The sequence below is a fragment of the Dromiciops gliroides genome, chromosome 4, assembly GCF_019393635.1.
Source record: "Dromiciops gliroides isolate mDroGli1 chromosome 4, mDroGli1.pri, whole genome shotgun sequence".
Classification (NCBI taxonomy): domain Eukaryota; kingdom Metazoa; phylum Chordata; class Mammalia; order Microbiotheria; family Microbiotheriidae; genus Dromiciops; species Dromiciops gliroides.
This window is the reverse complement of record NC_057864.1, coordinates 468,668,715-468,685,360: the sequence shown is the minus strand read 5'-3', so window position 1 is coordinate 468,685,360 and position 16,646 is coordinate 468,668,715. Positions and strand designations below refer to the sequence as shown.

The 16,646-nt window shown below is 37.7% G+C and overlaps 1 protein-coding gene across 15 annotated transcripts in view; it reads left to right on the top strand.

Moving 5' to 3' along the window:
* NCOR1 (nuclear receptor corepressor 1) overlaps positions 1-16,646 on the top strand; it is a 189,107-nt gene that overhangs the window by 110,041 nt on the left and 62,420 nt on the right. For all 15 annotated transcript variants that reach the window (XM_044002710.1, XM_044002704.1, XM_044002701.1 and 12 more), the window contains 3 exons: positions 1,685-1,815; positions 5,319-5,536; positions 14,199-14,261. In XM_044002710.1, coding sequence (XP_043858645.1) covers positions 1,685-1,815; positions 5,319-5,536; positions 14,199-14,261 — 412 coding nt within the window. The remainder of the gene's footprint in view (positions 1-1,684; positions 1,816-5,318; positions 5,537-14,198; positions 14,262-16,646) is intronic.

Sequence of the window (16,646 nt, the reverse complement as noted above, 5' to 3'; positions counted from 1 at the left end):
AAGGAATGGCTACATTGGTAGGGATAAGACCAACAATACATACTTACTAGCCTCAAGACATTAACACAGGCAATTTATGAAGGAGGAAATGCAAACTATTAATGATGGAAAGATGCTCAGATTCCTTATTAAACAAAGGAATGGAAATAAAACTTTAAAATAACACTTTATATCCATAGAATTGCAAAAATAGCATAAAAATTGAACATTTCCATGTTGGGGTTGTCAGAATAGAATCATGTCAATACATTATTGTTGGGTCTACAAATATTTTGGAAAAAACATAGCAATATTTAATGAAAATTAATAAAATTGATTCTACCATTTGATTCAGTGATTCCTTTGCTAGTACTGTTTCCCCAAAATACTATTTAATGAATGAAAAAGGACCCATCTGGATATGATTATTTCTAATTGCTTAATTGAAAAATTATTGAGAACCTGACAAATCAACAAGTATGATTATTTCCATTTTTAGAGCAGAAGAGAAATAGAGGCTTATCAAATTTGTAACCAAGAATGTTAAGTATAACTTTTTTTAAAGTGTATAACAAATTCAGCACAGTAGTTCTAAAACTTATCTTCAATCTCTGAACTTCTTTCTTTTTTCTCCGGACTTTTAAAGTGTTTATTTATTTATTTATTCACTTTGGGGGCGGGGCACCACTTTTTGGCTCCCTTCTCCCTGTCCTACAAAAACCATCCCTTGTTAAAAAAAATAATAATAATGGTGCATAAGCATAGACAAGCACATTAACTGTACCTGGAAATCAGTTATTCATTTTGCACCTTGCGTCTGTCACTTCTTTGTAAGGTAGTGGGAAGCATGTTTCATCATTGGTTTTCTGGCATTATGACTGATAACTGAATTAAGGAACGTGGTTAAGTCTTTCCTCTATCTACCTAGAAGTTTAAAAAAAACAAAAGTCAATTGGAAACCACTCATTTTTCTGACAGTTGGAGACTGAATAAATTACATTAATATAATATGATATTTTTTGGTCTGGACTTAGGATTTCACAACATGGGTACTTTCACCAATGGAGCTTGGCAACTTAGTTGTTACTGGAGCACTGGGGAGTTATGCAACTATGCTCATAGATGTCAGAGGCTGGGCTTGACCCCTGGCATCTTTGACCACCTATCCACTGTGCTACCCTACTTTTCATGGAGCTTAGTGGTGCTATCTGTGGAGTATACAAGGTAACATGGAAAGACTAAGGTCATGTGTAGTGAAATCAGAACTGGAGAGAGGCAGCTGCATTTTAAAATAGAGAAAAAATGGAAGAGAAACATAACCAGTGGTAAATAAACTTCCATTAGGCCTAGAAAGGGAGATATAGAATAAAAACATTTTTCATTTGCTTGCTTGTTAAATAAAATAAGGCTCAGGTTTTGGGAGTAAGATTTTTGTCTTTTGTTGTGTTGAATTATCTAATGGCTTTTCTTGATTATGGAATTCACAAATTTTTGGAAAAAATATTTTGAGAAATATATTCTTATGTTATAGGCCTTTTGCTTAGTTTGAATTTATAAATTCTAGAATGCATGGTAGCTTTTTTTTTTAATGCTTAGCTCGGAAATTAAATAACCATTAGTTATTTCAGATAGTTTTACAGTATACCATATTGGATTACCTCATTTCTTTATTTATTGACCATTTACAAATAATATTTCATTTCAGCAACAAATTGCCCGGCCTTCACAAGAAGAAAAAGTAGAAGAAAAAGTTGAGGAAGATAAAACTGAAAAGACAGAAAAAAAAGAAGAAGAAAAGAAAGATGAAGATGAAAAAGATGAGAAAGAGGAATCTAAGTGAGTTAAATAAAGATATATGCATCTTTTCTCCTTTTTTGTTTTTAATTTTCTGGGTGGGGTTTCTGCAACTTTATTTTTATTTATGGGGCAATAAGGGTTAAGTAAGTTGCCCTGGGTCACACAGCTAGTAAATGTCATGTGTCTGAGGCTATATTTTGTAACGATTGGAATGACGCCACCTGCTGGAGACTTACTGTAAAAGAGCTCCACCCATGAGGTGAAGGTCTTTGAGGGCAAGACCATGCATCTTTTCTTTGGCATCAGGAAGTGACGTTTGCTTGTGGGAGGAAGAAGGAGGAGCCTGGGGCTCTGACTCTCTCTTTCCTGTGGACGCTGGTGGAGAGCGGAGCTAGAAATGCGCTCTCCCTTTAATAGATAGATGAATGTAGGCCTTTCTCTCTCTCTTTACCAAATTCTTAATCTCCTTAATAAATGCTTAAAAGTCTAACTCTTGCTAAAGCTTATAATTTATTGGTGACCACTTATTAGATTCTAGATAGTTTAGCTAGAATTTTATCCCTTAAACAATTTGAACTCAGGTCCTCCTGAATCCAGAGCTGGTGCTTTATCCACTGTGCTACCTTGCTGCTGCCATCTTCTCTTCTTCCCCCCCCCCCCCCAATCTTTACTTCTAAAAGAAAAATTTGGATCCTTTGAGGTCATGAGATATTAAAAGGGACCTTTGGGCCCAGCAAGGTTATTTATTCTCCTTGATGTGTCAGAAGACAATGTTGAATTTTTTATGTGCTCTGGTCATTATTTTGATACAGTGTGAAAGTATGAGCTAATAAAGTCAGTGGGTGCCTTAAAAACTTCTTTTCACTGTATTTTTATATTTCCCTGTATTTCCTTGTATCAAAGATACATTGATGTATGCATGATTTATCTCATTGTTAATAGTGGTACACCCTCTACCAGTACAGATTTTAAGTCATTAAATGCCTTCTAGTGTTGGGCAGTTCTTGTCCCTATGCTGATGTGCACCCTACATAGAAGGCCTGTTCGAGATGCTAGAAACTTTCCTCAGGAACTTTTTATACCATATAGATGGAATATGTCTTCCTTTGCTCTCGCAATGTGATCAACCCACCTTCATATCCAGTTTTATGTATCTCATTTTATGCGAGGAAATGAATGATTTGTTGACGCTGCAGATTGCTTTCTCCATTTCCCTTTGGGTCATTTGCAGTTTGCATTTTCTGAGGTTGTGTTATTCATAGCCATATAATATCATTTGGAGAATATTAGTGTCAAACAATGGTTGTCTTTGCCAGCAAGGAGTAATTGTCAAAAGATTGTTAGAAATATTAATTATACAGCTTTCCAAAAGCTATATGGCCCTTTTCTTTACTTCCTATTTAATTTTGGACCCAGCTCATTATCTGTAGGCCCTGTCCACCTTAGGTATACTAATCAGCTAACTAGAAGATTGAATTCTCAGTCTTGCTGCATGCCTTGCTTTGGGCTGCAGGCCTTTTTCATACACTTGCTTTTTCTCCTAAGGAGTACTTGTTTAATGGCTTTTGAGTGGCCGTGGATCTCTTTGAGGAGGCCCTTAATGGTCCGTTAATCCCTTATTGTCAAAATGTCATCTGCAAACAGAAGCATTTATGGAACTTTGCCCCCTCTTGGGAATCTCTTGTTTTCATTTGGTCTTCGTGTAGTACATACTGGGATTGTAGGACCATCGACATTGAGGAAGTTTCTATCTGGTCTAATCTCTTAGTCTAGAGACTAAGGAGATAAGCCCAAGATTACACAGGGAATCATAGTAGAGCTGGAATCTTGTATGAGAGTGGGGAACTCCTTTGGCCAGCCATCTTTCCCATGCTTTATGCTTCCTTTGATATAATCAGGGCTTAACTGAACAGAATGATTTCTGTACTTATATTTCTCGAGACATTCTATAGGATCCTAATACATACATGGGAAACCCATTGGAGGAGATCTTTTAACTAACAGTGATTATGGTGATCTTGGTGGTATTGGTTTCAAACATCTACGCAGCCATCATCATAAATATCTCCCAGACCACTAAGAAAAAGAAGCCTCTGAGCTTTAATCAGTGAGGGATTCGTTTGTATTGCTTGGGAATTAATTAGACAACAAAAGGTGATACCAATTAGGGAAATAGGAAAGTAGAAATACAAATGAATAATCTTAGATCTAAGCTTAGTCTATATTCCGTTATAAAACTCACCGAATCCCAAACTGCCTGCCAGGCCGAGAACCAGCACCGAACACCAAACACGTGCGCTGCCATGGCTAAGCTGAAAAGTCAGAGGGAGAGAGAGAGAACTTCTGTTCCTCCCTCAGTTTTAAGCTGGCATGCTGGGGGTTCATAGTGGACTCTACCCCAAAAGGGGGGTCCTTCAAAAGCCACTTTAGTAGCATGTTCTCAACTCTCAAATGATTCAGCTAAAACTTCCGGTTTTTTGCCACATCAGAGACCATCCTTTTTGAGTGGTGTTTTTAGAGTTGTCAAGTAATTCTTTGCAGCTAAAACAAGGGCCATTTTGTTATCTTCTTTAGTGTAGTAGCCATTTTGAAAAGCCCTTACTTTGCTTTCCCCATCCCCTGTAGGGATGATTTAATTTTATTTTTTGGTGAGGCAATTGGGGTTAAGTGACTTGCTCAGGGTCACACAGCTAGTAAGTGTCAAGTGTCTGAAGCCGGATTTGAACTCAGATCCTCCTGACTTCAAGGCTGGTGCTCTATCCACTGCACCACCTAGCTGTCCCAAAAGCCTTCAGTTTGAAGGGACATAATGTATATATTGAACAGCTTTCTGAAGTTTGAGGTCATAACCTTCCAGTGCATTTGTCTTACTTTCTTTTTGAGAATGGGGTGATAACATCCTCCCTTTCCAGAGCCCTTCACCCTGATGACACCTGTCACTGGAGCCTTGGACTGGGCACTCTAGCTAGGGCAGGGTGCAGAGAACTTTGATTTAGTGTCAGCTCTGCCATTTTCAACACCCTTTAAAAAGAACTTCTTTCAGAACTTCAGTTTCTTAATCTATACAAAGAGGAGGTCCCAATGAATGGACCTCAGAAATGCCTTTGAGCTGTAAATTCAAGATGTTCTGACTCCCATTTGACAGAAGAAATCTGAATCCCCATCATTGAGTGAATTGCCTTAGATCCCTTCTTAGTTTGTTGTCAAGTCTCACCACCTCCTTTTGGGTCTAGTGCCCTTTGTGTTGAATCCAGGTACATTTCCCATCAAGGATAGGCCATCTCCTCATGGCTTCATTTTGCAGTGAAGCCCTGAAAGCCTCCTTTCATTGAAGTGGCAATAATTGTCTTAGTAGCCAAAATGGAATTTGTGAAATATTTGAATTTGACTCATTGTTGAGAGTAGTTCTTGGACATAGTTGAACTAATTTTTTCCCCCATTAAGTTTTTAAAAGCATAGAGTCAGAATTTAGCATTTTAAAATTGTCATATTCATTTATATCTGTTAATCTTCAACACCATATATTGTTCTTTTTTTCTTAGAGAAAACACCAAAGAGAAGGACAAGACAGAAGGTACTTCAGAAGAAACAGAAGAAAGGGAGCAAGCCACACCTCGGGGTCGAAAAACAGCCAACAGTCAAGGTCGCCGTAAGGGTCGCATCACCCGGTCCATGACCAATGAGGCTGCACAGGCAAGTGCGGCTGCAGCTGCTGCTACTGAAGAGCCACCAGCTCCACTGCCACCGCCGCCCGAACCTGGTGAGTGGCATCCTAGGCGAAGCGCTGGCTCTTACATAAATGCTGTTGACCCTCCCTTGCTTCTCGGCCCATCACCAGAATTCAGCAATATTTCTTAAATGCTTACTGTTAGCTAGACCAGAAGAAGCATATAGAGATGAATGATATTTAATCCCTAGTCAGTTAGAAAAGGAAGCTCAGTTTGTGCATGAATAGCTCTAGGACAAAGCAAAATGTGAAAAGTTTAATGAGAAAATACTGTGAAGTTTCACCAGAAGTAGATTTCCCTTTATATAGGGGTAGAAGGAAGACCTAAGGAAAGTGCTGATGTTTATGTGGACTTTGAAGCATAGGCAGGAATCAGTGGGAGAGAATATAAGCAAAGGCATAGTCTGTGGTTCATTTTAAGTAGGGTATTTTGTATTTTGGCTTTTTTATGACCCCATATTTAATTAAAGTAGTTTCAAAACGAATTCCTTGTAGTTTGAGTTCATTTTACGTAGGGAGGGGATATACCCTACTTAAAATGAACTCAAACTACAAGGAATTCATTTTGAAACTAATATATCTATCTCGATCTCTGTCTATATGTAATTTACACACACAGGTTCATGATACATAAGATCTCTTTTTATAAGCAAAGGCATATTTTCATTAGCTTTAACAACCCACATTAGGTTTTATGTTAGGTTTAACCCTTAATCTAATCTTCCTTTGAAATAGTTTTTCCGCCTAAGGCTACAGCTTCTTTTTCAGCTTTCTGTATTAGACTCCCTTGGTGTACAAAGTCTTTTCAGTTGTATATTAAGATATCTCAAGGGCAAAAGTGTATATGTGTGTGTTTGTTGCTTTGTATTTTTCTCCACCCTTTGAGATATGTAGGATCTGGGGCAGATCATATTGGGCGAGTTTCTATGGGACCTTTCTCTCCTCTCCCCTCTCTCCATGTTTTGATAAAGGTGATTTGCATATGATTTGTCACTGTTTGGAGAATGAGTCTCTTTTTTCCCCTGGAGAGTAGATTGGAGAAAAAGGGCCCTTTGGTTTCTTAGGCATCTAGGGACTTTGCAGTATAAAGGGATTTGTAGCAACCTGCATGTTGATTCCATTTCAGGCCTACTTATGTCCTTATCTCTTTCCTGCTATGGCAGGTCCTGGGCCTTCTACTCACCTCTCTGGCTTCCTCTTACTCTCAACTAAAATGCCACCTTTTGCAGGAAGCCTTTACCAGCCCTTCTCCCTCTGTTTATTCTTTCCTATCTATCTTGTATGTAAGTTGCTTTGTATATATTTGTTTGCATGCTATCTCCCCTAATGGATGTAAGTTCTTTGAGATCAAGGACTGTCTTTTGCCTCTTTTTGTATCCCTAGAGCTTGGCACAATTCCTGGCACAAAGCAGGTGCTTAATAAATGTTTGAGTGATTGAATGCTCTATTCTGAGCTGATTAGCCCTGTGTCAGTGGACAGCATCTTCCCACTTCCCAAGTCCCTTCCTTGGTAAACTGGGATGAAGAGTTGGCATTTCAATAAACGAACCCAGAATGGATCCTTTTTTCTTGCCTCAAGGGCAGATCTCCCATTACTGTCACTGAACTGAATACAAAGAGGCACAACATCCCTAACCACACTCTCCTTATTTCCTAATTAGGGGCAACATAATACTTGAGGAAAGTGCTGCATTTGGAGTCTGAGGACCTGAGTTCAGATTTACCTGTATCACTTACTAGCTGTGTGACCTTAGACAAGTCACTTCCCTCTCCTACCTCATTTCCTTATTTGTAAAATAAAGCAGTTATACTAAATGTCTTTCAAGGCCAGGTCTATGATCTTATGATCCATTTAAATATGTGTAGATACTTAGGACAGTATTTCAGTTGATCTGTGGATCTCTTCAGTGTGGGCGTGCCTTCCTTCAACCCACTCCCACCTCTTTGTCCTGCATGAGTCTCTTTCATGCTATTAGTTAGTCCATAAGCTACTCCCTGGGGGAGGGACCCGATGTATCTCTCAACAACTGCCTTTTCCCTTGTTCTGGAGGTCTTCATCTAGATATGTGATATATCTATAGCTGTAACTATTTTGTTTGTTGTTGTTCAGTCGTGTCAGATGAGGAAATTGAGGTGGATGGGGTGTCTGCAAATTTGAACCTGGGAAGAGAAGTCTTATTGACTCCAGGCCCAGCGCTTTCTCTCCACAATGCCTTCTAGTTGCCTCTCTCTCTCTATATATGTACCAGACCAAATCCATGTTATTTAAAGGTTTTCAAAAATTTCACATTTTACAAGTATTCATTGGAATTCACTGTTCTCAAAAAGCCTTTATATTTGTTAAATATGGTTTTTTACTGAGTAGACAAGGACTTAGGAGCACTTTCATTATAAAAGACTTATCTTTGAATGTAAGTTAGCACATCCACTTCAATAAGGTGATGTCTGTATGAAGAATTGGTAGGCTCTTCTAGACATGTGATAACCTGAATGTTGTGATGGACACAGTTGCTCCACCCAGTCTCCACTTTCCATCCCACCACGAGTATCTGATCTATTGAAATAACAGAGATCATGTTGTTCACATTGCTCTGGTCAGCATAGCTCTCTCTCTCTCTCTCTCTCTCTCTCTCTCTCTCTCGCTCTCTCTCTCTCTCTCTCTCGCTCTCTCGCTCTCTCGCTCTCTCTCTCCCTCTCTCCCTCTCTCCCTCTCTCTGTCTCTCTCTCTCTCTCTCTCTCTCTCTCGCTCTCTCTCTCTCTCTCTGTCTCTCTCTCTCTCTCTCCCTCCACACACATATGTTGGAGGCAATTGGTAAATCATTTTTCAAATCAATGAATAGTACCAGTTCTTAGAATGGGATTTTTGCCTTATATTTTCCTTCTTTGAGAAAACAATGAGCTCTGGAAGTGTATATCAGAATTGTTCTTTTGAGGTTAAAAACTCTCCTAGAACTCCTATTTAAATTCACACCATAAGCCATCCCTGAGATTTGCATATGCTTTGCTTCTCCTTTGATGTCATGCAGGCTGTTGTTAAAGTTTTGAAAAGTGAAAGAAGGGCACTGCCCTTCTGTCTGATTGGGAATGGGGATGTGCTGGCCATCTTTCTTCTTGTGGCAGGAAAAAGGGCAGTGCAAGTTGGTGTAGTTGATGGAGTCATTCAGGCATCTCCAGGTATGACTGCCTTTTCTCTCCTCTGTGGGCAAACCTAATGATGAGAGTGGTAGCTTTTGTTAGGTTGGAGGTTATTTGATTCGTGTGTTAGTCTATTAGCTCTGAGGAATTTCTTAAAAACACACAAAAAGTCAGCCTGTCACCTGGCAGAATTTGGTCTGTCTGACATTACTTGAATTCTCCAAACATGATTCTTTTGCTTCCGTGGTAAGTATCGTTCTTCATCCTTTTGAACTTGAGGAAATTAAAGTATTTATCCATATAATATGTTTCCCAGATATGCATAGTCAGGGGCATAATTGGGATTGAAATCTAGACTTCCTAATCAATAACTTAGAGAGTTATTTTTAGGCAAATTAAGTAGAACCTGCATGACCTTAAAAAAGTGAATTTTTCAAGTACTATTACCTAAGGGTTAAATGGCTTCTGTAAAAGATAAATCCTCTTGATTTTAAGTTGTCTCTTGAATTCCTCATTAGAACTAAGAGGACATTGGTAGTCTTTTTAAAAAATTATTTTTCATTTTAAGCTACTTAATCAATATTAGAAATTGGTAGCAACTAGTCACAAAGCACGTTAATGCTCTTTAGAGCATTTTTTTAATATGACTACAGATAGTTTTGAATTCATCTAAAAATGGTCTGTTCATATATGCTTTGACTATTTACCAATTGGGGAATAACTTGTATTCTTATAAATTTGACTTAGAGAAATGAGGCCTTATCAGAGACATTTGTCATAAATGGGCCTCTGCCCCATGTCCTTTACATTCTAATCTCAGCTACATTGGTTTTGTTTGTGCAAAAAATCTTTTTAATATAATTATAATTAAACAAATTATCCGTTTTTTCAATCCTGTAATGCTTTCTGTCTCTTGTTTGGTTATGTTTTTTCCTTAGCCATAAATCTTTTTATTCTTATTTATTTATGTGTTCATTCATTCATTCATTCATTCATTCATTCATTTAGTGGGCAATGAGGGTTAAATGACTTGCCCAGGGTCACACAGCTAGTAAGTGTCAAGTGTCTGAGGTTGGATTTGAACTCAGGTCCTCCTGAATCCAAGGCTGGTGCTTTATCCACTGCACCACCTAGCTGCCCCCAGCTATAAATCTGACAGGAAACATATTCCCCTGGTTTGCTTATGATATCGCCTTTTATGTCTAAATCATGTGTCCATTTCGACCGTGTTGGTTTATACCTAGTTTCTGCCAAACTATTGTCCGGTTTTCTCAGTAATTTTTTGTCAAATAATGATTTCTTGTCCTTGGATCTTTGGGTTTTTCAAACATTAGATTGCTATGGTCTTTTACCACTGTGTCTTGTGTACCAAATTTATTCCACTGATCCACCACTCTTTCTTAGTACCAGATTGTTTTGATGATTACCATTTTGTTAATGCAGTTTGAGATCTGGTATTGCTAGGCAACCTTTCTTCACAGGTTTTTTTTTTTTATTGATTCCTTTAATATTCTAGACCTTTTGTTCTTCCAGATGAATTTTGTTACTATTTTTTCTAGTTGTACAAAATAAATTTTTGGCAATTTGTTTGGTATGGCACTGAATAAGTAAATTAATTTAGGTAGAATTGTTATTTTTATTAATCCTAACCATGAACAATTAATATTTTTCCAGTTGTTTAGATCTGACTTTATTTGTGTAAAAAGTGTTTTGTAATTGTATTTGTATAGTTCTACATTTGTCTTGGCGGCATTGACTACCAAGTATTTTATATTATCTACAGTTATTTTAAATGGAATTTCTCTTTCTTGCTGCTGTACTTTGTTGGCACATATAGAAGTGCTGATGATTTATGTGAATTTATTTTATATCCTGCAACTTTGCTGAAGTTGTGAATTATTTTAACTCTTTTTTGGTTGATTCTCTAAGTATACCATCACATCATCTGCAAAGTGATAGTTTTGTTTCCTCGTTGCCTAGTCTAATTCCTTCAGTTTATTTTTTTTATTGCTGTAACTTGCTTTTTTAGAAAAATATTGAATAGTGGTAGTGGTGATAATGGACATCTTTGTTTTTGGAAAGGCTTCTAACTTAACCCCATTACAGTAATACTTGCTGATGGGTTTAGATAGATACTACTTAACATTTTAAGCAAAGCCCCGTCTATTCCTATACTTTTTAGAGTTTTTAAAAGGAATGGTTGTTGTATTTTGCCAAAAGCTTTTACTGCATCAATTGAGATAATCACATGATTTTGTTGTTGATATGGTCAGTAATGCTAATAGTTTTCCTAATATTGAACCAGCCCTGCATTCCTGGTATGAATCTGACCTGGTAAAATTGTATAATCTTTGGATATATTACCATAATCTCCTTACTAGTATTTTCTTTAAAATCTTTGCTTCAGTATTCATTAGGGAAATTGGTTTATAGTTTTTGTTCTTCCTGATTTAGGTATCAGCACTATATTTATTTTGTAAGAAGAATTTGGTGTAGGACTCTTTTCTTTTGCCTATTTTTCAAATAGTTTATATAGGATAGTTTTACTATTTCCTCCTATAATTCATTTAACTTTACCTTTAAGAATTTTGATGCTATGCCATTTGGTGCATATGTTTAGTATTGATATTAATTAATTGTTCCATTTAGTAAAATGTAGTTTCCCTGCATATCTCTTTAATTTGGTACATTTTTGCTTTGTCTGAGATCATGATTGCTACCTCAGCTTTTTTGGGGGGAGCGGGGGGGGGGGGGAGAGGGGTGGAACCTTAGCTGAAGCATAATAGATTCTGTTCCAGCCCCTTATTTTTATTTATTTTATTGTGGGGCAGTGAGGGTTAAGTGACTTGCCCAGGGTCACACAGCTTGTAAGTGTCAAGTGTCTAAGACTGGATTTGAACTCAGGTCCTCCTGAATCCAGGGCTGGTGCTTTATCCACTGCATCACCTAGCTGCCCCCACTACAGTCCCTTAGTTTTACTTTTATTTGTGTCTCTCTGTTTCAAGTGTGTTTCTTGTAAGTAACATATTGTTGGATTCTGTTTTTTTAATCCATTCTGCTATCCACTTTCATTTTATTGGTGAGTTCAACCCATTACGTTCACGGTTATGCTTATCAATTCTGTATTTCCCTCCATTCTATTTTTTAACCTATTTATCCTTCTATCTCTAGCTTTTAACCCTGTCCCTTATCAAAAATCTGTTTTGCTTCTGACCACTACCTTTCTTAATCTGCCCTCCCTTCTTTCAGCTCCTCCTCCCTGCTCTTATTCCCTTCTTCTCCTTCCCTATAGAATAAAAATACATTTCTCTACCCAACTGAAGAAATGTATATTGCGTGACTTATTTTCGACCACAATGACTACATCTCAAAATGACACCTTATTTACAAACCTGGATTGCTATACCTCCTTTGTGGTTAAGAACAATTTGGAATGGGGCAGCTGGATGGCGCAGTGGTTAAAGCACCGGCCCTGGATTCAGGAGGACCTGGGTTCAAGTCCAGCCTCAGACACTTGACATTTACTAGCTGTGTGACCGTGGGCAAGTCACTTAACCCCCATTGCCTTAAAAAAAAAAAAAAGAACAATTTGGAATAATTTTTTATTAAAAACTTCCTGAACTCTTGGGTTGTTTATTTCCCCATAAATATTGATTGGCATGGTCTCAATTTTTATTTTTTATTTATGTATTTATTTTGGGGGTGAGGCAATTGGGGTTAAGTGACTTGCCCAGGGTCTCACAGCTAGTAAGTGTCAAGTGTCTGAGGCTAGATTTTAACTCAGGTCCTCCCGACTCCAGGGCTGGTGCTCTATCCATTGCGTCACCTAGCTGCCCTTGGTCTCAATTTTTGAAAGTGCTCCAGGTCATTAATTATCAGTTACTTGGATATTTTTCTATGTCTACCAAATCATGTTTCTTGTTATATTCTTTATTAAATAGGGGTAAAAAAAAAGCACCCACCTCACAGGGTTGTTATGAGGATCAAATAAGATAATGTATCTAAAGCACTTGACAAATCTTAGAGCAATATGGAAATTATTGTCATCTAACCACAAAGCTGATTTTTTTTAACTTTTGAAAATTAAATTTAGATTCCCTATTCTTTTGAGTTAATATGCACCCACCTTAGAATGTTCTAATATCAGAAAGGGTGGACTATATAGATAAGAGATTCTTCTTGGAAAAGAGAAACTTGTTATAAATGTGTGATGCACCTTGGCACATTATTCTTTGGTGTAAGGATAACCCAGTGAGTTTACCCTCTACCAGTTCAGGTCTGAACTGGCTCGGACACACACACTGCTGAGCCATTTCCTTTCTTAGTGTCCCCAGGGACCCACAAATAAAGGAAATGTCTCAAGACAGAACTTGAGCTTTGGTGGTTTTTAGTTAGAAGCTGGCTTTCTCCCTCTTGTGGTCTGCTGCCTCAACTCTGTAGGTACTAGATTACAACTAAAGATGTAACGCAAGTCATTAAGGGAATTCTGTTAGCCAGCATTCTCTCTGGTCTCTGTCAACTTTCAAAGGTGGGATTTGACACACTCTGCTTTACATTACCCAAACCAGTGTTATATAGCAGTAATGTCTTTAATACATTATGATCAAATGCCCCTCCAATAATTTCTTTTGGGCAACTCTTCATGTATAACTTTGTCACTGTGTGAAACTGCCATTATCCCATTATTTTGTCTAACATCGAGTTTTCATAGAACCTCTTAATAGCAAATAATGGAATATGACCCTAAAATTATTGTTTTCATCATAATCTTGGGTACTTTCCTAATTACCAAAGTAGCCTTAAATGATTTCAATATACTTTAATTCTTTTTTTTTTACTTTAACAAATGTTTATTTTATTTTATTTTTTCTAGTTACTTGTAAAGGTAATTTTCAACATTCATTTTCATAAGATTTAGCGTTCCAAATTTTTTTCCCTCCCTTTCCTACCCCCTTCACAAGACAACAACCAATCTGATATAGGTTATATATGTATAATCCACAAGTACTTTTTTTTTTTTTTGGTCTGTGTTCAATCAATATCAGCTCTTTCTCTAGGTAATTCTAATTTTATTTTCTAAGATACTGAGTCTTGGAAATTTGTTATTCTTGTATGGTATAATAGACATTTTTTCTTAGTCATAAATTTGCATTACAGGGAACAATTTAGTAGTTCCCAGCTATACCAGTAATGTTGTGTTTACTTTCTTACTATTCTATACTAGCTCTTTGCAAAGCTGGTAATTTACAGAACACTAAACATATGGAAAATTAGTTGTGTGTAAATGTATTTGTTAGTGGGTATGGGGAAAAGCCTCGTGGTCATGACAGTTTAAGGAAGAGTTGGATCTCACTCATTTAACATGAAGAACCCATAGTATTTCATCCTATAAGAGCATGAATCTTTCCCCTAGGCTTTTGCTAAAGAAACTGGGGCCTTCACATACTTCTTTTTCCAAGTATTCTGAACCTGTCCTTTTACAGATGAATTGATTGTGAGAAATGGTTGGTATTTTCAAAAAAATGCATTTTACTGATCAGATCCCTTACTTTGATTTTAGCTTCTGCCGAACCTGTGGAGACTTCACGTTGGACAGAAGAAGAAATGGAAGTTGCTAAAAAAGGTAAAGCTTGTCATAGTTGGGCTCAGCTTCTTGGTAGTTGTGACTGTGGAGATTTTGCCACAAATGCCACCGAATTCCCCTCTTCTTTTTCTAAAAGAGAATAATCTGGAAAGCCATCAGAAATCAGCAAACCTGTTTCTCTTGAAAATTAAATTGAATTTTAGAATCAATATGAAAGGTTTGTTGAAGGAACTATAAGAGAATTTTTCTTTGACATAAACCATTTTTTGAGCGATACCAGTTTCTGTTTCAGTATATCCTTGCAGCATCCATTTCCAGGGTGCTAATTCACAATGGAGACAATTGGATAGCATTCCCATGGAGAGTTTTTCAAAGACTCTTACAATTTAGCAGGAGAATCAGTATCAAGAGAGAGCTGCTCCATGCCAGTAGAGATGAGCATTCTCATGCTGACCTTTACCAAACATCCTGCTTACAGGAAATCAAAAAATTGTCACTTTAATTTACTCATTTGTGGTTGTTTTTCCTTCTTTAGAACTGGTGGTTGCTTGATACCTCCTACAGCCACAACATTATTCCTTTCACATGCTGCTCATTAAACACCCTCTAGGTATCATTCTCATCCCACTTTCTTGGCCTATGTTATGAATATCGCAGAACTTGAAATAGCACTGAAGTCATTAGTAATTGAACTAATGCTATTTGGCTTTACAGAAACTCTTTGAGAGACTTTCATAAAAATTTTTGTATTGTGTTGATGTTTCTTTTGCAGTTATATGTAGAGAAATTAGAAGTAACATGGCCTTTTAATGAATGACATTTTAAATTCTTTTTCCTTTGAGCATATATCTATCGATGCCTTTAAAAATTATAGAAAAACCAGCTACACTAAAAATAAAGCATTTAAAAGCATTTTGGGCTCAAAGTCTTTTTATTTGAATAGATAAATGTGTGGGTATGTATGGACACACCCAACCATGTAACACTTCTTATTTCCTCTGGGGCAGCTGGATTCTGATACTATAGAATTATGTGGCCTTGGGTTCTCTAAGGTGATCCCAGCAGGTCTTCTAAAGCTGGCAGAGCTTTGAAGTCCCAGGCCTTTACCATGCCCTGTCTTTGCTGTTCAAGGAGTGGCCTGGCTATATTCAGAAAAGTTCCTTGTTGGAGAGCTGACCGTTACAGATGGATCTTTGTCAACCAGAGCCATCATAGAGACCATCAACCAAGTTATGGAGAGTTTGTACACGCTACAGACAACGTTTGGCAGTAATTGCCGTTTTATAGAGCTTTTATGTTTCGTTGGCTAATAAGCTCCTTGATCAGTGACACACGGCTAATAATCATCTTCCCTCGGCTCTGGTGTGGGAAGCCATCTTGTATACCTATCCACCACCCTTTATCTAAGCTGTTTATATACCAGTCTTTCCCAGCTTTGATTACTTATTACTACTGAACGAGCTGCTTAAATGTCTTAACTTAGGACAATCCATTTAAGCATCTGCTGTGTGTAAGGCACCGAGACTACAAAGATAGTTCTGACAAATGCCCTACTCTTAGTGTCTAATGGGGAAGGGAAAAGACCTGCACTCCCATATAACTTTGGTCCAAGGGAGAGAGTGACCAGGTCAAAGACAAGTCTGTGTGCAAAGTGAGGAATTTGAAGAGACTGAAAATAAATGTCTCTTTTTGACTGAGTCCATGGTCAGGGCAGACTTTTTGGAAGAGCCTATGCCTGAACTGGCCCTTGAAGTACTGAACGCATTTCAACAAACAGATTATTTTTGTGAGGCTATGAATCATCAGTTTCAGGTGCAGACGACATTGGGAGCAAGTGTACAAAGATGGGGGTGGGTAATACGGAAACAAAGGATGAGCATCACTCCATTTTGGCCAGAATGTAAAGTACATGAAGGATATGCTAATAAGAAATGAGGCTAGAAAGGTCAGCTGGGATCAGATTGTGCAAGGTGAAGGAGGTTATACTTTCCCCAGGAGTCACTGAAACACCACAGAAGATGTTTCATGTTCATAACAGCATTAAGAAGATCATCTACTAGTGAGGATGTTAAGGTTCAAGTAGATAAGAGTCAGAACAAAGATCCATTGTAGTGAGTAGTAGAAAGACTAGAGAGGAAGGCTCAGAGAGTTTTTGGAAACATATCTGTGACAAGGTTGGTCAGCTGATTCAATGTGGAAAGTGAGGAATGGGAAATAATTAAGGGTGATTCTGGAGTTTTGAACTTGATGGTGATATGAAGACAAGTCAGAGGGTTAAGGGAGAAGCAAGGGGAGGAGGCAAAAGGAGCTATTATGTTTAGTTGGGAACACTCCTAAGTCAAACTTAAGTTTAAGTAAATGCAAGGTAGCCTATGAACATACCTAGCAGGTAGTTGGAAATTGAGAACTCTAGGGAGTGGCTAA